Below are 23,333 nucleotides of genomic sequence, written 5' to 3' on the forward strand. Positions count from 1 at the left end.
CTGATTCTTTGCCTAGATGATCTGTCTAATATTGACAGTGGAGTGTTCAGGTCCCCTGCTATTATGGTATTAGTGTCTATTTCCTTCTTTAGGTCAAAAAAACTGTTGGAATTGATAAATGATTTCAGCACAGTAGCAGGATACAAAATCAACACACAAAAATCAGTAGCATTTCTTTTCTCCAATAGGGAACATGCAGAAGGAGAAATCAAGAAAGCCTGCCCATTTACAATAGCCACCAAAAAAATAAAATACTTAGGAATTGAGTTAACCAAGGAGGTGAAAAATCTCTATAATGAGAACTACAAACCACTGCTGAGAGAAATTAGAGAGGATACAAGAAGATGGAAAGATATTCCATGCTCTTGGATTGGAAGAATCAACATAGTGAAAATGTCCATACTACCCAAAGTGATATACAAATTCAATGCAATCCCCATCAAAATTCCAAAGACATTTTTCTCAGAAATGGAAAAAACTATTCAGACATTTATATGGAACAATAAAAGACCACAAATAGCCAAAGCAATGCTGAGCAAAAAAAATAAAGCTGGAGGCATAACACTACCTGACTTTAAGCTATACTACAAAGCTATAATAACCAAAACAGTATGGTACTGGCATAAAAACAGACACACTGACCAATGGAATAGAATAGAGAATCCAGAAATCAACCCACACACTTACTGCCATCTGATCTTTGACAAAGGCACCAAGCCTATTCACTGGGGAAGGGACTGCCTCTTCAGCAAGTGGTGCTGGGATAACTGGATATTGATATGCAGGAGAATGAAACTAGATCCATACCTCTCACCGTATACTAAAATCAACTCAAAATGGATTAAGGATTTAAATATACACCCTGAGACAATAAAACTTCTTAAAGAAAACATAGGGGAAACACTTCAGGAAATAGGACTGGGCACAGACTTCATGAATATGACCCCAAAAGCACGGGCAACCAAAGGAAAAATAAACAAATGGGATTATATCAAACTAAAAAGCTTCTGCACAGCAAAAGAAACAATTAACAGAGTTAAAAGACAACCAACAGAGTGGGAGAAAATATTTGCAAAATATACATCTGACAAAGGATTAATATCCAGAATATATAAGGAACTCAAACAACTTTACAAGAAGAAAACAAGCAACCCAATTAAAAAATGGGCAAAAGAGCTAAGTAGGCATTTCTCTAAGGAAGATATCCAAATGGCCAACAGACATATGAAAAAATGCTCAACATCACTCAGCATCCGGGAAATGCAAATCAAAACCACATTGAGATACCATCTAACCCCAGTTAGGATGGCTAAAATCCAAAAGACTATGAACGATAAATGCTGGCGAGGCTGCGGAGAAAAAGGAACTCTCATACATTGTTGGTGGGACTGCAAAATGGTGCAGCCTCTATGGAAAATGGTATGGAGGTTCCTCAAACAATTGCAGATAGATCTACCATACGACCCAGCTATCCCACTGTTGGGAATATACCCAGAGGAATGGAAATCATCAAGTCGAAGGTATACCTGTTCCCCAATGTTCATCGCAGCACTCTTTACAACAGCCAAGAGTTGGAACCAGCCCAAATGCCCATCATCAGATGAGTGGATACGGAAAATGTGGTACATCTACACAATGGAATACTACTCAGCTATAAAAACGAATGAAATACTGCCATTTGCAACAACATGGATGGACCTTGAGAGAATTATATTAAGTGAAACAAGTCAGGCACAGAAAGAGAAATACCACATGTTCTCACTTATTGGAGGGAGCTAAAAATTAATATATAAATTCACACACACACATACACACACACACACACACAAACTGGGGGGGGGGAAGAAGATATAACAACCACAATTATTTGAAGTTGATACAACAAACAAACAGAAAGGACATTGTTGGGGGGGAGGGGGGGAGGGAGAAGGGAGGGAGGTTTTGGTGATGGGGAACATTAATCAGCTACAATGTATATCGACAAAATAAAATTAAAAAAATAAAAAATAAATAAAAAAAATAAAAAAATGTACTCTTTAAGACAAACGGAAGATTGGAGGAAGCAGGGACCCTAAGTAAATTAGTATGCTTGTGTTAAAGTACTCTGGGGCCAGAAGAGTAGCAAGTAGATAAACTTGTCTACTTAGCCAGGCACTCTTGAGTTATGTGAGCTGGTAGTGTATACATGCAAATTGTATAAACATGCAAATGAATTTCACTCCTACTTTGATCTGTTCACTATATAACTGTTGTATGTATCCCGTGGTGGCATGGATTTCTAGCTGATCAGCCACCATCAGCGACTCCCGTCTTAAGTCTAATAAACCGATGTTTCTACCTATTGGCCTGGGTGAGTTCTTTGGAATAGGCAAACGCTACGCAACTGCCCTCTCAAATTTGGGGCTCTCACGATACAGTGGTTAATGTCTAAAAGTTTTCTATCGTCCTATGCTGTCGAATTCCTGGTCCTTTGGCTATAGAGAATAGGCTTTTGTTGGGGTTCTTCTGTCTGTGCCCATTTCTAGATTGCCAATTTCTACAGCTCCAAGTTTGGGATATATGAGGCAAAAGCAAGCAAACAAACAAACAAACGACAACAAAAAAAAAAACCCACTATCTTTTTCTTCAGGTCCCAAGGGGTTCAGTTAGTCTACAGTCTTCTCCCCTCCTATTCCATCTTTCTTAAAGTGGAAGTCACTATAAGCTCTTTTTTAATAGGATGATCAATGAAATCATAACTCATAAGTTTTAATGATAACAATGCATTCCTTTTGACTACTTGGAAACCACACAAGAAAGCATTTGCCTATGTTTAGAGTCCATCCCTGAGCCTTGCCTATAGAAATTTATTTTTTTAGTCCCCCATAGTGACTTGAGTTCAAGGAGACTGATTTAGGCTAATAATACTCATAAGAAAATGATGTATACAGGCAACCAGTTTACTTCATTCAAAATGATTACAAAATATTACTTCCATGAGGATCAGATAGTGTTTAGCTGGGCAGTGCATACATAGTAAGTGATGCTGAAGTAAAAAATCAGTTAAATAGCTTCTGAAGAGCTTTCTTTTGGTACCACTTTGTTGCATTCTGCTGCTCATTGTGTATACACTTTATGGGGAATAAACGACAGTTCAAAGCAGTATTTGGAGATGTACTTAGCTCAAGATTTATCTCTGGAAAATGCAAAGGATCCACTTTAATTCGAACATTTAATGGCACCAAGCTCTTAGAGCCCAGCTTATCTAGCTCTGTAATATTCATACTTGCCAGGAAATTCTGACTAGTCAAGTTGAAAAGCCAAGGCATCTACACCCATAGACAATTCCTAGACACTCCTGGTTTCCTCTTTGATTTCTCTTTGCCTTTATCTTTACTTGTCCCTTTTTCTATATACTTATCAATGTCTTTAGGCAAGTTACTATCAGTCCTCATTGTTCTAGGAACCATTTTCTTTTTGGGGTAGTTTCTGGGATCATGGGCCCCCTTGCCTATTGTTGCTCTCTAAGAAGAAACCCTGAAATGCATAAGGTATCCTTTCTGGGGAGAGTCTGTAGTTTTCTCATCATATTCTCAGAGGAGTCCATGACCCAAAAAATCATTATACCACTAGGGTATATTTTTGCTTTGCTTTATTATGTATATATAATCTCCTGTGAACGACCTTAGTTTATTATCTACTGGAGCCTTAATATTGTTCTTACCAATTTTTGTTTTTCCTAATTATAGACTTTAAAAATTTGGTCATATTTTTTCTTAATGTTCTTTGCCTTTATTGTTAATTTACCTGTTCTCAACCTATCTATTTATGTTATTTTTTACTTTCACGTGAAGTTTCACTATTTGAGGGCAAGGCAGTTTATTGCTTTTTCCCTTTGCTGTTTCTTTTATTCCTCTAGTCCTAAAATGATATCCACAATACAGAAGTATTACACATTTTCAGTTCTCTTTTCTTCTGTTATTCTGTGTCTGATATATACATCCTTGCAACTTTAATGCTATGTAGAATTGAGGTTGGAATATGTAATGTAATGTTTCATACTTAGCTAATCAGTATATTCTTTTAATAAATAAGGCCTTTAAGGTCCTGTCAATACAGAAACAGGCAAATATTGCTATTATTAATGGTCTTTTAAAAGACTTGAATTTGTTGATAATCGGCCAAGGAAAGAGTCATCAAACGCAGATATATACCACCTTCAACAGGAGCCTAGGTGAACTAGAATTGCCATGCAATTCAGTGCTCATCTTCAGTGCTGGAAACACTAGTGCCAGTGGTGCCTGGCCAGCCTGCGATTTAATAACTCTCAAATTGTACCCTATGTTATTTGGAGGCTATATATTTTGTGGTTGTCCTGAAATAGCTTGCAAAGCAGATTCTCTATAATTTATCACTCAAACATGAAGAAAACATCACATCAAAATGTATCTTAAGTATTTTAAATAGACTGCCTACATTCTGTAAGTGCGCTACAAATGTTCTGTAGCTAATAAACCTTCCCCAGTGATTTAAGAGAGCCCCAGAAGAAGGTATGTAGATGTAGAGCATCTTTGATTAAAAAAATGAATTGGAACTATTGAGTACTTACTTAGTAAGTAAAAAGTATGGCCATATTGCAAACACCCTTATTGGTTTTAAGTATTATCACAGGAGAAAAGAGATAGTAATTTACTATTAGTATTAGTTAGTGTTATTCAACTAAGTGAGAGTTGATTTTATGAATATCACTAACAAAAATTGCTCTTAATTTTCTACACTATTTTTATCTTTTTATATAGTTTTAGGCCTAACACTATGTTAATAATTGTCCTGTATGTTTAAGCAAAATAAAATACTTGAAAAATAGGAAAGGCATATAAATATATTATCTGATGAGGAAAGTGGTGATTCCAATATTTGTACCTTTTCACAATTTAAGACATCTTTTAAATTGTGTGAAAAATACAATTTATAAAATTTAATATGCATAACGAACCCAGAATAATAATTACTTTTTAAAACATGTTAGCTTCATGGCCCAGCTAGAGTTTTAGCACCTTAAAAAATAAAAAAAAATGAAAAAAACCCACAGACTCAATAACATCTTTTAAAATATAACTTATTGGGGCCGAGCCCGTGGCGCACTCGGGAGAGTGCGGCCCTGGGAGCGCGGCGACGCTCCTGCCGCGGGTTCGGATCCTATATAGGAATGGCCAGTGCACTACCTGGCTGAGTGCCAGTCACAGAAAAAGATAAAATATAACTTATTGATTTAATAGCTAATTTTCAAAATAATTACTCAGGTATATAAAATTTTGTGAGTTGATAGAGTAATCATAAAAAGAATAATGCAGTTTTTCTTTAATCCTTATATTTTCTATAGATAAAATGGATATTTATGAAGTAATGCATAGAATCTGCTTCTTTTCCAAATACTTGATTTAAAAAAAGAAAAAAAAGTAAGTTTAGCATTGTTTATTGTAGGTGAATCTTTTAAAGGCAATTTTACATATATCTGTGAGAATCCTTTCACATTTCTGTCAGCACTTGAATGTCAGCAGCACTGGTTTAGGTCCCTTTGAAAAGGGAGGGTCTGTGAACATAAAAGTACCTTAATAGTTTTGAGCTGGGTTGACAACTTGAGGATGTTTGGAAGAGAAGATTCCTTTAAATTGTTGAATATAATACTGTTCATAGGTTCATAGGTTCTCAGGTATTTGTTGAATTTAGTCTAAGACAACATCCAAATCTGTGTGGATGCTCATAGCATCATATGTTACCTTGATGTATACAGGCTTATTTATAAAGCACTGTCAGTTTGATAAACAATATGGTACGTACTTCTTAAAAGTTTCTCCTGGCCCTTTTTTCTTTCTGTTTCTTCTTAGCCTCTAGGATTGTCTTTTTCTTTTCTTTTTTTTTTTTTTCTTGTCGTTTTTTCGTGACTGGCACTCAGCCAGTGAGTGCACCAGTCAGTCCTATATAGGATCCGAACCCGCGGCGGGAGCGTCACCGCGCTCCCAAGCGCGCCACGGGCTCGGCCCTAGGATTGTCTTTTTCTGCCTGCCTTTTAAATACAGCAATACTTCAAAAAGTTCATGGAAAAATAGAATTGAAAGATAATAGGAACCTTTTCGTGAATTTTTTGAAGTACACTCATTTTGGTATTTCGTAAGATTCTATCCTAGGGTCTCTCTCTGTGCTACAGACTCTAGATTATCTAGGCATCTTTATCCATTCCCATGGTTTTCCCGACTATCTGTCTTCTACTTAAACCTGTGTTCTCATCTCTAGACCTGTATGAGGTCTACTGGTTGTAGACCTCATACACATTTATTATCCACATAACATCGGCTGGTTGTGCCAGGCAGTCCAATGATGTGTTCAGCATTAAGCTCATTATCTCTTTCTCTCCCCATTCCCTATCCCAGGGGGAAAAAAAAAAAGCGTATGTATAATTGCATGTAACTAAATAATACATACATTTATCTATCATATATGTGCTTCTCATTCTGTTTTGGAAAGCCTGCTACAAGTAAGCATCAAGCTTGGAACTTGTAATTCATCTTCTGAATGGAGATCCTCAGCTTAGAGTGTGCTCTCTACCATACGGTGACCATGTAGCTTCTGAATCACAATTTAAGGTGCATGCTCTTTGCAATACAGGAGGTCTTCAAAGAGTTCATGGAAGGATTTGTATTATCTTTTAAGTCAGTTTTTCCATGAACTTTTTGAAGTGCCCTCGCATTTGGAGCGTGAACTTGTTTTTGTAATTATGCTACATTGCTTTTTCGTGTCACTTTATTTAATTGTCAGTTTTATAGGAGGGAGACACTAAAATAATCACACATATAAAGTTGCAATTATGGTAAATACAGTGAGATGTACGGTATAAGATAGATACATAAATATATTTTTAAAAGGTGATTTGACCTAGTCAGGAAGATCAGACAGTACTTTCCTGGGAAGTGATGATTGAATTGAAATGTGAAGTTTGAGGAATGAACCAAGTGGGATTGGGTTGGGAGGAGAAAAGAAGAGTGTTCAAGTAAGGTGAGGCAACTTGCACAAAGATCTGGTGGTAGGAGGGTGTGTGAACAACTATCCCTGTGCAGAGTAATATGCAATCTTGTTAGAGACCACCCCGCCATTTCCTTCTACCCTCTCCTTCCTCCCTTTCTTGCATCCTTTTTCTAAAAAAATGTTTGAAGCTGAAGTTTACATTAAATAGAGAGCACTAGAAAGCAAAATGTAACTGCTTTTCAAACTGCATAAATGACAGTGATTTGAATTAGAGGATCTATGGAATTTAAAGAAAAAACATAGCCGGCACGTATCTGTAATGCAACGCCAAAAAGAAGGTTTTGTGGTCGTGGTGTGTCTACTCTTGTTACCTAAACATCATATTAGCATTTATAATAACTGCCCTGCTACGTTTTGATAAACCATGGGGTTATGAAATCCTAAGTAATAAATTCCAAAATCTTTGCTTAAATTGTAAGTTATTTCTAAGTGCATTTTTTACTTGAAGTTTAGTATTCTATTCAGTCTGTCTTGGTGTGTTTGAGAATTAATTGAGGCTGTGAAAATTCTGTTAGAATGTAAAGTGACTTTTGAACTTAACTGAAGTACTCTCTGGTCTGTGTTATTCTAAACTTGATGACTCTGTTTATTCTTTTGTTCTTGATATGCATATATATTATACTTGAAAAGTAATTCTGAAGCTTTGGTCCTCAAAACATTTCTTCAACTGCTCTTACACAGTTCTCAAATAGGAAAATTACGTTTCTAGGCTGTAACTGTTTTAGAATCAAGTTGATTTTTTTTTTTTTCTGCACACCCTGTATTCTCAGATGGTCCCCCATCTGTGTACTAACCAGGCCTGATCCTGCTTAGCTTCCAAGATCAGACATGTTTAGGATAGTATAGTTGTGGATTAGAATCAAGTAGATTGATCCTCTTAAAAACTTAGCAGTTTACCCATATTTTCCATATGCCTTGGTCCTTTGTTTTTGTTTTTTGTTTTCTTTTGTTTATTTATGTTTTATATTTTCGGATTGTGGCCAAAAATTCAGTGTTCGTAACTTCCTTATAAAGTTATTAAAAACTTCGTATCTGTTTTTCTTTGCAGAAAGGGCTATTGCAAGACATGAAGTCCGAGAAATTGAGCAGCGACATACAATGGATGGCCCTCGGCAAGATGTAGCTTTAGATGAGGAGGAGGACATGGTGATCATTTATAACAGAGTTCCCAAAACTGCAAGCACTTCATTTACCAATATCGCCTATGACTTGTGTGCAAAGAATAAATACCATGTTCTTCACATCAATACTACCAAAAATAATCCAGTGATGTCACTGCAGGATCAGGTAATTACCCCTTAGGAAATGCACAAATGTTTTCTGCTACTTCCTCTCTCAAATTTTGTATCTCAGGGGGATAAAGTATCTTAAAAGGGATATGTATACTGATTTCAATGAATCATAAACCTCTTCCTCACTCAAATTTTGTATCTCAAGGGGATAAAGTGTTTTAAAGGGATATGTGTACTGAATGAATCATAAACCTCTTACAGGAATGGACTAACCAACTTTTGTATAATTTTACATTCTTCACAGTATCTGGCACATTTCCTTGCACATGGTATATATTCAAGTATTTGTGAAATAAATGAATTAATGATAGGTTGGATTTTTGAAGAGAAAATTAATGCTCTTCAGTATAGTATCCTTTTAATAGTATTAAATATTTCAGGCAAGATACCCTGCAATAAAAATTATTATATTGTCTCAACTTAAGGTAGAGAAATATTTGATGAATACTTGTACACAATTTTGTAACTAAGGATCTGGCCACTTAGCTCACTTGGTTAGAATGTGGTGCTGATAATACCGAGGTCAAGGGTTCAGATCCCCTTACCTGCCAGTTACCGAAAAATAAAAAATAAAAAATTGTGACTGACCTCTTGGATCTCATCTCATCTTTACTAGTAATTTATATAAATATTAGCTATAAACTCCTAGAGAACAGGGACTGTGGCTTATGTCTTTAACATAATCTTGCCTGTTAAGTTCTCAAGAAATTTAAGATAAACGGACGGATAAGTAATTTTATCAAGTAGTTTTAAGAAAGGTGGAGGAAATTATCTTATGAAATCAAGTTTATCATCTCTTTAGCAGTAGTAGCTTTCCTGACTATAATTATAAACTTATCTCTATAAATATTGAAAGGGGTGAGAATTTAGCTCCATGAGAAGAGAAGATAATAATCAAAAATATTATTTAGGATCAAATACCATATTGGTGTAGCATTATTAGAAAGGTATTTGTGATAGTCCTATAGTTAGAATGATATTTTTCTGTTTGAAAGCAGCTGAACTTGTTTTATTGTAACAGAATTTATTTTTATCTCACTATTTAGCATAACTATAATTCTTACACTGAAGCAAGGGAATAACATCAATACACAATGTTAGGTTGGCTTTCTTGCTAGAGAGCTATTTGTAAAGGCTAATGGTGTATGGCATATCATCTGCCTGTATAATTCTTGGCTCTCTGCAGGATCCTCAATTACTCTTTTTCATAGAACAAAAATCTACATCTGTCGGCCAAACCAAATAACTCTTCTGTAAATGAGAAGAAACATGAGCTATTTTAGCTAAGTGGGTCACAAAACTATTCATTATGTAATATTGTATATCTTAAGGGAAAGTATCCTAAATATACTGCTTTAATACAATGTGTTATAGGTTTTAAATCTTTGTATTATTGCTTTTCAGAATATACGTTGGTTTAAAAGGAACATGTCTTAATGCTCACATAATAATTTCAGATTTCCTCAGTAGTGTTTTTAGAAAAATAATGTGAATTTGTTCAATTTTTAGTTATTTTGTGTCCAGCATTACAAAGTTTTATGGCAGCTACAAGATGTCTGACAATGAACTTTTTCATGAAATATAAGTCTGCAGTAGCTCCCCACATATGACATTTATAGGCGTCATATAGTAGTACATTTTCCCTGTTGCATTTGGATGAGATAAAACTTCTGTTTTTCTTTCAATAGCTTGTTAGTTATATATAGAGGAGGGCGGGAAACAGCAGGAGAGAAGCATAATGCTATCTAAAAAGCAATTGCATTATATAATGAGCAACACTTAAAATATGTTTGTGTGGGGTAGAGTAGAGGAATAATAGTCTTAATTCATTAGCTGACATACTCCATAATGTTAGCTGGTAGTTCAAAACTTGGTCTTAATTAGGAGTGGCTTATATAACAAATGTCTTCTAATATGTCTGTAATTTACTTGTCCCTTATTCTATATAGAAGCAATTCTTCAAATAAGTCATATTTTCTGCTTCCTTTTCTTTTGCACAACGTTAGATAGCATTTTTAATTCACTTTCAATCTAGTAAGCATCATCTAAATGTAAACTTTTAAAATTGTAATATATTTCTTTTAGTAAGTTTTTTAATATTCCTTAAATCCCATCTTGTATAACAAATTATTTTAATACCATATTTTTGTTGTCCTTGTGTACTGTTTCATCTGCTTAAATAGGAATTAAATGACCAATTTTACTTTTCTTTCTTCTCTAAGAAATAGTTTCTAATCAGTATCTGACTCAAGTGAGACTTAAAAGACGAGATTTTTATTAAATTTGTTGTTGTTCCAAGCTTGTATTTAAAGACCAGTTTATTCATAAAAATTTTTTGGGAGGTGATCATACTCTATTCCCTCACCTTCCAACCTCAGCAGTTCATTCTGCTTGATATCTACCTTTAGAGCCCAGCTCTTTCCTAGACATATTTTGAACATGCTGTACTAGGCACTGTGCTAAACTGTTTACATGCTTAATTATTTCTCTGAAAAACTTTAGAGGCAAAGCTCAAATGTTTTTAGTCTGGTATAAAACTATTTAATATATAATGGTTATGCATATTCTGCTATCCTTAAAAATAGTTGTCAATTCCGCTTTCAAGTTTTCCATTTACTTATTGAGTATATAACTACATTCTTTGGAGAAATACCGAAGAGATAAAAAGCAAGGCCACATATTTCAAGGAGCTTATTTATAATTTACTTGGGAGTGTAAAACATAGACACAGGAACTATGAAGAAAGTTAAAAGAAAACATCAATTTATGATAATCTCACCAAGATGTTTCACCAAAAATGTTTCTTACCAAAATGTTTAATCTGAACTTAATCCTGAGGGAACAGACAAGTTCATTATGTAGAATATTCTATAGAGCAACTATCCTAGGGTCTTCTAAAGTGTCAGGATCATGACAGCCAAAAAAGGCCGGGGGAGGCACCAGGCTTCTCTAGACTGGAAGAGACTGAAGAGACATCGAAACTAAATGTAAATGTATGACCTGTGATTGGATCCTTGATCAAAAGTGATAATGTCCTTGTTCACAGGCAATATGTGATGAAGTATTTAAGCGTGAAGTCTGAATGTCTGCTACTTGCTTTCGAATGGTTTAGAATTGAGCATGTATGTGCACATATAGAGAGAGGGAGAAAAAGATAAATAAAAGTGGCAAAATGTTAACAATTAGTGAATCTAGGTGAAGAATATACAGATGTTGACTGTACTATTCTTTCAACTTTTCTGTAGTTTAGAATTTTTTTAAAATTAAAGAGTTGAGATAAAAGAAGAGGAAAAGTTAAAATAGGAACATTAAAAGATAAACACTGGAGAATATAAAGCATGAGAAACTAAGTAATTAGAATGAGGTGGACTTTGTCATGAGAGTTATGTTCTTAAGATGGGCTTTACTCAGTTAATAGACAGGAATTAGCAAGGGACAGGTAATCAATCAACTCTTCTAGTTGGAAAATGGAATTCATGAAAATATCTTTACATTAGAGAACATGTTGTCTTTAAGGTAATTATTCCAAATAGGCATGATTGGCAGCATCTTTCATGGTCTTTCTTAATTCTTTTTTGCTCTCATTTGCTTAAGTCTGTGATCATGTTTAATCCCTTTCTGTTAAGACATTGGAAATATCTAGAATTTGTATTCCTTGTAGGACAACATTTGTAATATAGTTTTTTTCTTTTAATTCACTCTTAAGCCAACTACTGATCATTTGCATTAGAGCCCACAGTTTGCTGTAAGTTGCATCTACTTCTCAAAACAACACTTTAGATGAGTGCTCTCAATCTGTAATGTACATGCTAATCACTGGTTAAAATGCAGATTCTGATTCCGAAAGACACAAGGAGCCTGGTATTCTGAATTTCTGAAAAGCTTACACTTGATACTAAAACTGATGCTGCTGGTCCTTCTCCTATGTCTCCTACAAAATCCAATTTTTAGCTAGGCCAACAGGTCCTTTTTAATCTAGCTCTTGTTCATTACTCCAACCTCTTCTCCACTAGCCACATTGGGCTTTTGGTTCAATGAATGCACCATGCCTTTCTAACTTCAAGGCCTCTGTAATTATCATTTCCTCTTAGAATGTACTTTTCCTAGCTTCTCCCACAGTTGGCCTCTTGTTATCCATTTAAGGTTTCAGCTTAAATGACATCCTCTTAGAAAAACCTTACCTGGCCTTCCTATATATTAAATACCTCTTCTATGTTACTGTGTATTATATCACTCTCTCTGTATCTCTTCTAGTACTAATCAGTTTATGAAATTATCTTATATGTTGGTTTATTTACTGTCTCTTTTTCTCTGTTGTAAATTACTAAAGGCTAGGAAGCTTGTCTGTCTTGTTAACCACTGTATTATCCCTTGTGCTTATGAGAACAGTGTCTGAGACATAGTAGATACGCCAAAATTTTTTGTTAAATGAATGCGAATGAGTGAACACATGAACCAACTTAGATTCTGATAGTAGTTCCTAGCTGAGCATGACACCATGATGATAATTCCTGGCAGAGCGAGCCCCTCTGATTGATGGGTGTATGATCTATTCTTACCTCTCAGGTGACTTGGGAACCCCCTGTCCCCTCACCCCCACAAGAGGTTGAGCAACACAGCTCTAAACGTTAGTAAAGATATGTTCTGTTGCTGTTCAACATTTTTTATACTTTTATCCAGCCGCTACTCAGTTTTCCTCTTAATTTAGAAAACTTCCTCTCTGGTTTAGTCTCCAAAAGTACCCAGGGCTGTACAAGAAATGTTTATTTTAAGTAAATGCATGAGTAGGAGTTGGTATATAGTAATTACTCAAGTTAATAGTAGTATTCATTTAATAGACAGTAATTACGAAGTTGGAATTTGGCCAAGATGCTCAGGATGACATTCTTACTCTTTTAGATAGTGAAAACAAGTTCTTTGTGATCACAGATAATTATAACGTTGAGGTTACTCTATTAAGAATGTAGGTCTAGATACTGCTGTTAAGGAGATGGTGCTTTTTTAGCTTTCCCCTATAGCACTGGTACAGTTCTGATTCAACTAACAAATAAATCACACCACCACTACCTACATTGCTTTTGTTTTCCCTAAAGGTCTCTTCTGATTACTTGCTAGTCTGACTCTGCTTGAGTTATAAAAATCTGACAAAAATCACAGTTTAGGATCTGCTTCAGGCTAGCCATAAAAACATTTTTTCTTGTACTATATCTCACTACCACTTCTGAAACGTTCTTCTTGATAGCATATTTCAATCATTGTATGAAAATTTTTTTTGAATAAACTCACCATTGTGGCTTTATTTCTTCTCCTCAAAACAGTTTTCAGTCTCCTTAACTTCATTTGATACTATATTAAGTTTTGCTTTTATTTATTTATTTAGCCTATCACTTTACTTTTCATTAGTGCGAAGTGTAGTCAGTAAGAATCTTTAAAATGAACTGAGTAGAAGCTTACTCACCTAATCTCCATTTCTTCTTCATATTCCTCTGTATTCCATAGCCTTGTCCCAAGGTCTTGGGCATAATGCCTCAGTTTGGAGGAACAACAGAAGAAAACAAACTGAAAGACAAAGCAAGTGGTGCAGGGGAGGTGAGAGGGCAGAGAATGGTAGAGTGGGAACTGGAAACTGACTGATGAAAGGGAAAAAAATGGAGGTGAAAGAGTAGAAACGGAAAATTTTGGAGAACTAAGAGGATAAATATTAAACATGGCTAAAAGGAGAAGTGGGTAAATTAATTCCTTAAAAAGAAAACTTTAAGAATACTGTTTTTCAAAGGAGGTTACTTATACTATTTCCTTAGAGAACAGCTTTGAAGAAGGGAGAAAAATGATATGGAATTTCAGTAGTATGTAAATGACACTTCTAAATGCTCAGACTAGTTCCCAGATTAGTGTAAACCACCACTTTAACCATAGCACTTTTTTTCTCCATAAAGGGAAGGTAAACTTCAGTTCAACAAATTGTAAATCAGCCACAGATTTATTGAGACTTAAATATATTGCCTTAGTTAAATGCTGAGATGAAAGAAGGGGTACATATACATATATATTAAGTATGTAGGCTCTGGTATTCTTTTAGTGGGAGATTAGAAAGAGATTTTGTGAGTTTTGGCTACTTTAGCAGTAAGAGTCTAGAGAATTTAAAAGCAGTAATCGCCTGACTTTATCTCCAATAGCATGAATTTAGGAAATAAACTTCCAAGTCCTACATAAATATTTAGACTGAGTCTCTTGGTTTTTACCAGCAGTGCTAAGCAACCCCAGGAATCACCCAAGACAATAGAAAGACAAAGGAATAAGTCAAGAATCATTGTTGAGGGCCAAGCCCGTGGCGCACTTGGTAGAGTGCTGCGCTGGGAGCGCGGCAACGCTCCCGCCGCGGGTTCGGATCCTATATAGGACTGACCAGTGCACTCACTGGCTGAGTGCCGGTCACGAAAAAACGACAAAAAAAAAAAAAAAGAATCATTGTTGAAATGGTTGTCCAGTAAGAGACTAATGATCAGGGTGGATTGGAAGTTTGAGATTATGATGAAGGTAATGAGTAAATTTATGAGGAAATAAACAATTGACATAGGAGTTATATCAACAGAGCTTTGAGATCTTAGAGGTGGAAGAGTTTTGATGACTGGATCTGAGGGATTACCTTAGTAGTGGATAAAACCTGAAATTTTCAATGTCCAAATTTGTTGATTTACAGAATTATGGTGTGAATGATACCTATTCTCATTTCCTTTCAAATCCTTCTGGGTTTCTCTTCCCTTGTTTAAGTTGGACAATAATATTTTAATGAATTATAAATTAAGGAAGTTAACTACTGACTTAGAAGGATGATTGAACCAAAATCTAAGGTATGTGCTTCTTGGACTTTAGTGTATCTATAAAATAAAGAGTACAGGATATCCTAGGTCACTTCCACCTCTAAAATTCTGATTCTATAAACAAAAGAGTTTGAGATTGGGGACAGCAGTGGAAGATTCATGCCTTGTTCTGTTCTCTGCCTTCACCCAAATCTTCCCTGAGTCCAACTGGAAGCACACACCTTTTTCTTACTGTTTTAGTTTTTAAAATATGTTTCTTGTAATGCTTGGTTCCAGTGTACTTCAGTCATCACAGGGGGTTGGGTATAGGGTTAGGAAGAGGAGACTGAGTTGGCAGGGTTTACCCTGCACCTGTTCCCCTTTCTGTTTTATTTGTTGTGGTAACTTAGAAGATTATCAAAAAATCTGCTTTATTTCAGTATACTTTTACTGAAACAGTGAGTATGAGAGTATCCTTGCTAACGAGCTCCTGTAGACCTCAGGCCTCCTTTGCAAGCACTATAAAAACAATCCTCATGTTAATAAAATCAAGAGGTAGCTCTCGGGCCCACACATGCTGAAGCCTTGCTCCTCAGTGTGGCCCATGGACCAGCAGCATGGCCATCACCTGGGGACTTGTTAGAAGTGCAGAATCTTGGTCCCTACTCCAAACCCACTGATTCAGAATCTGCGTTTTGACAAGAGTCCCAGGTTATTCATTTGCACATTAAAATTTGAGAAGCCTTGCAGTAGTCCAGGTATCATCCATATTCCTGGGCTCCTCATCTCACATCAAAGGACACGCATGGGATGAAGTGTCATTCATCCTCAGGAGGAGTTAGTTGAATATCGACCACCCTCAGGAAGGCTGGAGGAAAAAGAATACTTGAAGTTTGTACCTGACTCATTTCCACCAGAGTCTTTCACCACAGTATACTCCAAAGTTTGTACTATGATCCTCCCTAACATTCGGCTTATATGAGGGTCCTTCAAAAAGTTCATGGAAGGATTCATATTATCTTTTAATTCTATTTTTCCATGAACTTTTCGAAGTACCCTTGTATAACACTATTTTCTCAGACTTCAATTTAGCATTTCCTTTCATTTCCATCCCATACCACCACTATGTTCCTATTAAATCTCAGCTTCCAGAAAATAGAGCTGAGTTGCTAAATATGTCTTAAGCTCCCTTCAACCACCACCTGCAATTCCTTATTCTCCTTGTCTTCTATTTACCTCTCAGTTTTTGCTGAAATACTGGAATGGATTTTCACAGAACCAAAGGTTTATATGAAATAATTTACCACTTACTGGCAGTTATAAGGACTTTCATATTCAATATGTAAAGTTTTTTTTAAGGATTCAGGTTTTAGATTATCTTATATTTTCTGTATCTTTTTAATTTGCCATTTATTATTTTCTTCTATTTCCTGCATTAGTTGAAGAACAAAAAGGAAAAAAATATGAGAACATCAAATCACACATTTATTTGGCTCTTGGTTTGGTGGGGAAAAAATTAAAAATATCTGCTAAAATGAAATTGTGCATTTTCTAACGCAACCTAATTTTATCTGCATTCAGTTTCCAGATTTTATTTTAAGGGTATGTATGCTTATGGAGAGGGTATTAAGTAAGGCTTATTTCATTTCCATACAAAAAGCTCCATTATTTCTCTTAGTATATGAGTTATTAATGCTTCCCTTAAAAAATAAGTTCTCCCAGAACCTTTCATTTTTCCCTAGTTCCCATTCTCTGACATATGGCTGCATCTGCACTGTTTCCTTTCCCAACCCTACCAATAGGCCTTATTTAGAAGGAAGCCATCAGCATTTACTGTCGTTTAGCTTATTGACTCTAATCCAGTGTGATGTACTCCAGAATATCTCCATGTGACTGATTCTATTTTAAAATGTGAATGAAAGATTGTTAAACTATCAGAATTATGCAATTGACAGTCTTGTGCTTTAGAGGCTGAGGTCACAGTTTACAGATGCTTTCAGTGCAGTTTAGGGTGTTGGGCCTTACCACCCCCACTCCCACTCTCTGCATTGTATCTAGTCTCCAGAAGAGATTCTTAACCACTTTTATTTATCATACAAAGATTTGCTTATCAAAAATCTATTCCATTTTCCTTTGAGAAAATGTGCATCACTGCTTTGCAGCTGGTGATACGTAAGTTTATCAAGTTCTATGTTAACCAGTTCTTTAAAAAAATTTAATATATTTATACTTACAGGATTTTTCATATTAACTAACTTTTTGTATACTTTTAATCCCAATAAACTAAATGACATTTAGATATTAATTTTTTATTTGACCTATATCATGTCTCTAATTTTATTAATAAGCTTATGATATCTGCTCTTAATCCCTTAAAATATTCTGATAATAGTCATCTTTTCTTTAATCATTTTGGTTTAAGGATTAGTTTTAATTTTATTTGTTGAGTCATTAATAAAAATTAATTTTTATAAATAACAAACCTTTGGGAAGAAAACATTTAACATGCATAGAATGTCCCTGTACTACACTATTCCTGCTTCAGCATGTGTGATGGTAGGATGTGGTTACACACTCCCACACACACTCTTCTACCCCGTGTAAAAGTATTCACCATACAGCATTGTTATTATTGCATTGTGTGATTTTATTTTCACAATCATCTTTCATTCTTTTCTGAGTGCAGTGATAGTAGCTCTATGTTGAATTAGTAGTTACAGATTACACTCCACACTTTCCTTAGTCCAAATCTGTGTTTCAAGCTCTGTGATAGTCAAAATGGCATGATTGGTTTTAAATTCCTGAATGGAAATTATTTTGCTATCATCCAATTTAATTTTCTTTAAATTGTACTTTAGTAATGAATGTGTTCTCCCTTTTTAGGTGCGCTTTGTAAAGAATATAACTTCCTGGAAAGAGATGAAACCAGGGTTTTATCATGGACACATTTCTTATTTGGATTTTACAAAGTAAGTTACACCTAAAATGACTTATAAAGAATGCTTTGTACTTTAGCAACCTAAAGAGAAATAAATTCATTAAATTGTTATGATTTTGATTTTCCAAAAAAGAATATACTGACTTGCCTTTGCTACTTTTAGTTCTATAATTTAAATATACCATCTAGTGTTTTACTGCCCTCTAGTGTTCATAAATTGGCAGTTCTCATATTAATTATAAGAATTAAGGACAAAGTTAAATTTAGTTAATACTCTTTATTTATCTAAAGTTATTTATCATCATTATGTGTATGTTTCTTGTACAACCAGAATGAAAGTATTTCAGGAGAGCTCAATTTTTAACCTAGAGGCTAATCAGATTGTGACTCACCACATCGAGTGAGAACTGAGAAAGCAAAGAAGCCCTCACTCAGCTCAGCCAAGACACAGTAAAGCATATACTTTCCCTTGGGCTACCTGTTTTAGCTTTAAAATTATGATGTGTTGAGAAGAGACTTCTAAACCAATTAGTAATTTTCTTTTATGTTTGAATTTGCCTGTAATTGGAGATAAATAAGTCTCATATCCCATATTTTTGGAAAAGAGTGGGATCAGGGTATTTCTGTCATAATTTTCAAGAAAAGTTCAGAAAACTACAGGCCTATTTACAGTATTCAATCACTATGTGGCTCCAGAGTCTGTGCTACATTAAGTATTGATCAGAAAATTGAGCAAAAGGAATATTTTAAATATATGTCTTGAGTGTCCATTTGAACGTTTTTTTGTAGTACACATAGTACCATTACAGTAAAACCTCAAATCGAAATGTTTTCCCTAATGAGGGCTGGCCTAATGAGCTTAGTTTGTTAGAACATAGTGCTGATAACACCAAGGTTCAGGGTTTGGTCCCTGTACTGACCAGCCACCAAGAAACAAATGTTTTCCTTAATGAGACTCTACATTGACTTCAAAAACACTAAAAATATATATATTTCTATTATTTAAGCTTAGACATGGTCACTCAGTTTTGAATTAGTAGTCATGCCTTAAGAGTGTAATACATCTTCATGTATTTGTCAACTTTAAAAGGTATTTAATGTAAAATTTAAAATGAAAATGATATTCCACTCTCAATTTAACTTATAAAATTTGAAAAGAAAAAGAGTAGAATGAAATATTACTGATTCAGATTGATAATAAATCTTAACTTTTTTAGAAATCCATGTAATTAAAAAGGAATCACTGAAATATTACACATATAAAATGATATATTCCCATTTCTAGTTTATCCCGTAATACTCAGTATCTTTCAATAAAATGGTAGCTTTAAAGTTAGATGTACATTTTTCTATAAATAATTCATATTGCAATATTGAAATCACTTTAAAGGCAGCTTTAAAATAAACTAATTATTTTATCTTTGCAGAGGCATTGAACCAATTTCATAAACTTCATTCATATGCATATTTTCCCTCAGGGCTGCATTCTCCTTGAATTGAATGTTTGTTACCCTTTCACCTAAATGACTTATTTTTTTTCCACATACAACTTGGTTTCTAATACTTTAGGTTTTCATTACTAAAATTATATATTGAGTGCTTTTACTTTTGGCAAAGGCTTTTACTTAGAACAAAGCTCTGGTGTATGCTGGAGTTTTTGCAGTTGAAAAGTATAAAGCTTTTTGAAAATATTAATCTTATTAAATACTGGCATAAACATTTAAGGGTTTGAATATTTTCATAGTGGGTCTCATGTTATTGAAAGTGAAAGATATTGTGAAAATTTTTAATAGACTTTTACAAGATTTTAAACAAATACCTAAACAAAATCAACTAGCAGAAATATATTTTGATGTATGTACTAGGATCTTTTAAAATATCTTTTAGCTTGATAGCCATATACTCCATGAATGAGTAAGGAAGAGGAAAGAAACATCACCTTACCAATTTTTAAAATACTTTATTCTTCAAAACATATTCTTGACTGGCATAGTACTTTGTGGAGTCCGTTAAATAACTTGCCCTCAGGAGAAGTAATTTAATGGTGAATTTGGTGAAAGAAATACTTAATCACGTAATTTTTCAGTTGCCTTAGCAGAGACATTAAAAAGAGTGTGAGCCCTAGGAAACTCAGGAAATAAGATAGGGAAATAAAAAATGTAAAGTTTTTTCTAGTTTAGACTGATTACTAAGCAGCACATATTGCAAGGATACTTCAAAAAGTTCATGGAAAGATTTGCATTATCTTTTTTGGGGGGGATTGGTGGAGGGTGGCTGGCCTATATGGGGAGCGTTATCTTTTTTATTTTTTTTATTTATTTTTTTAAAAAATTTTATTTTGTCGATATACATTGTGGCTGATTATTGTTCCCCATCACCAAAACCTCCCTCCCTCCCCCCTCCCCCCTCCCCCCCAACAATGTCCTTCCTGTTTGCTTGTCATATCAACTTCAAGTAATTGTGGTTGTTATATCTTCTTCCCCCCGCTGTCCCGGATTTTTTTTTTTTTTTGTGTGTGTGTGTGTGTGTGTGTGTGTGTGTGTGTGTGTGTGAATTATATATTAATTTTTAGTTCCCACCAATAAGTGAGAACATGTGGTATTTCTCTTTCTGTGCCTCACTTGTTTCACTTAATATAATTCTCTCAAGGTCCATCCATGTTGTTGCAAATGGCAGTATTTCATTCGTTTTTATAGCTGAGTAGTATTCCATTGTGTAGATGTACCACATTTTCCGTATCCACTCATCTGATGATGGGCATTTGGGCTGGTTCCAACTCTTGGCTATTGTAAAGAGTGCTGCAGTGAACATTGGGGAACAGGTATACCTTCGACTTGATGATTTCCATTCCTCTGGGTATATTCCCAACAGTGGGATAGCTGGGTCGTATGGTAGATCTATCTGCAATTGTTTGAGGAACCTCCATACCATTTTCCATAGAGGCTGCACCATTTTGCAGTCCCACCAACAATGTATGAGAGTTCCTTTTTCTCCGCAACCTCGCCAGCATTTATTGTTCAGAGTCTTTCGGATTTTAGCCATCCTAACTGGGGTTAGATGGTATCTTAGTGTGGTTTTGATTTGCATTTCCCGGATGCTGAGTGATGTTGAGCATTTTTTCATATGTCTGTTGGCCATTTGTATATCTTCCTTAGAGAAATGCCTACTTAGCTCTTTTGCCCATTTTTTAATTGGGTTGCTTGTTTTTTTCTTGTAAAGTTGTGTGAGTTCCTTATATATTCTGGATATTAATCCTTTGTCAGATGTATATTTTGCAAATATTTTCTCCCACTCTGTTGGTTGTCTTTTAACTCTGTTAATTGTTTCTTTTGCTGTGCAGAAGCTTTTTAGTTTGATATAATCCCATTTGTTTATTTTTCCTTTGGTTGCCCGTGCTTTTGGGGTCGTATTCATGAAGTCTGTGCCCAGTCCTATTTCCTGAAGTGTTTCTCCTATGTTTTCTTTAAGAAGTTTTATTGTTTGAGGGTGTATATTTAAATCCTTAATCCATTTTGAGTTGATTTTAGTATATGGTGAGAGGTATGGATCTAGTTTCATTCTCCTGCATATGGATATCCAGTTATCCCAGCACCATTTGCTGAAGAGGCAGTCCCTTCCCCAGTGAATAGGCTTGTTGCCTTTGTCAAAGATCAGATGGCAGTAAGTGTGTGGGTTGATTTCTGGATTCTCTATTCTATTCCATTGGTCAGTGTGTCTGTTTTTATGCCAGTACCATACTGTTTTGGTTATTATAGCTTTGTAGTATAGCTTAAAGTCAGGTAGTGTTATGCCTCCAGCTTTATTTTTTTTGCTCAGCATTGCTTTGGCTATGCGTGGTCTTTTATTATTCCATATAAATGTCTGGATAGTTTTTTCCATTTCTGAGAAAAATGTCTTTGGAATTTTGATGGGGATTGCATTGAATTTGTATATCACTTTGGGTAGTATGGACATTTTCACTATGTTGATTCTTCCAATCCAAGAGCATGGGATATCTTTCCATCTTCTTGTATCCTCTCTAATTTCTCTCAGCAGTGGTTTGTAGTTCTCATTATAGAGATTTTTCACCTCCTTGGTTAACTCAATTCCTAAGTATTTTATTTTTTTGGTGGCTATTGTAAATGGGCAGGTTTTCTTGATTTCTCGGGAGCATTATCTTTTAATTCTGTTTTTACATGAACTTTTTATAGTACCCTCATATTTGCAAGCCTGTATGTGATTAAGTCATATTTTGGTTGTGTTTATTTGTTTTTTGAGAACTTTAGAATAATAAAAATAATTCCTTTTTACATTTTTGCATTCCTATTCTATCTTGCTACTTTTTGTTATAATCCTATTCTTTGATTTTTTAGCATATTTTCTAGTTCTTGTTCCTTTCCATTTTTCCTGTTAATGTTCTTTTACTACTTTGTTTTCTTTTTAACTGGTGGGCCACACAATTTTAGAAAAATGTAGATATGATAAATTAGTGTCATAAATTTATAAATTTTCCAGTTTAATTGTATAGGTTGGACATTTTCAGAATGATCTGTTGTACAGGAAATACAAAGTTGAGTAAGTTGCAGTTCTTGACTTTAATGAGTTCACTAAAACCCCATTTTTCCTATAATTATTAGTTCATTATGTTTTGTTATGAACAGTGAAAATATTACAGATTACCCTCCCTTTTAAATTCATACTATTCATTTGTCAGTAGCATCTATAACCCCACTTTGATTTTCTTCAAACTTTAGAAAAGAAAAACAGTAGAACATCTCTTTCAAAAATGCTTTTTCAGGAATAAACATTTCGCTTCATAATGAATAATGAACAGCTAAAAGAAAACTGTTTTAGGGGTTGGCTCAGTTGGTTAGAGTGTGGTGCTGATAACACCAGAGTCCAGGGTTTGATCCGTGTACCGGCCAGCAGGCAAAAAATTTTTTAAAAAGCAAAACATAAAAGAAAACTGTTTTAATGTACTTTTGATCAAATCTGCTGATTTTTTTTATGATGTAGGTATGTCAAGGTCACATGTCAGCATCTCTCTTAGAAAGATATTTGAAAATTAATTTTGATACAACAGACAGTTTTATTCAGGCATACATCAGATATGTACCTTTGTGGTTGTCCCTGGAAATGAAGAATAAGTTTTCAGTGCTATCATTTTAGTTTCTCCATATTATCTCTATTGTCATTTTCAGAACAAATAAGGTGAATAAGTAAAGAAGCAAGAATGTTAGGACAAGAAACAAACAACTTAAT

The 23,333-nt window shown here is 34.7% G+C and overlaps 1 protein-coding gene across 1 annotated transcript in view; it reads left to right on the forward strand.

Moving 5' to 3' along the window:
* The window catches only part of HS2ST1 (heparan sulfate 2-O-sulfotransferase 1), a 190,445-nt gene that overhangs the window by 150,722 nt on the left and 16,390 nt on the right, over window positions 1-23,333 (forward strand). Inside the window, exons 2-3 of the mRNA XM_063106549.1 lie at window positions 8,111-8,349; window positions 18,038-18,123. Coding sequence (XP_062962619.1) covers window positions 8,111-8,349; window positions 18,038-18,123 — 325 coding nt within the window. The remainder of the gene's footprint in view (window positions 1-8,110; window positions 8,350-18,037; window positions 18,124-23,333) is intronic.

This window comes from Cynocephalus volans, chromosome 8 (assembly GCF_027409185.1).
Source record: "Cynocephalus volans isolate mCynVol1 chromosome 8, mCynVol1.pri, whole genome shotgun sequence".
NCBI classification, from domain to species: Eukaryota; Metazoa; Chordata; class Mammalia; order Dermoptera; family Cynocephalidae; genus Cynocephalus; species Cynocephalus volans.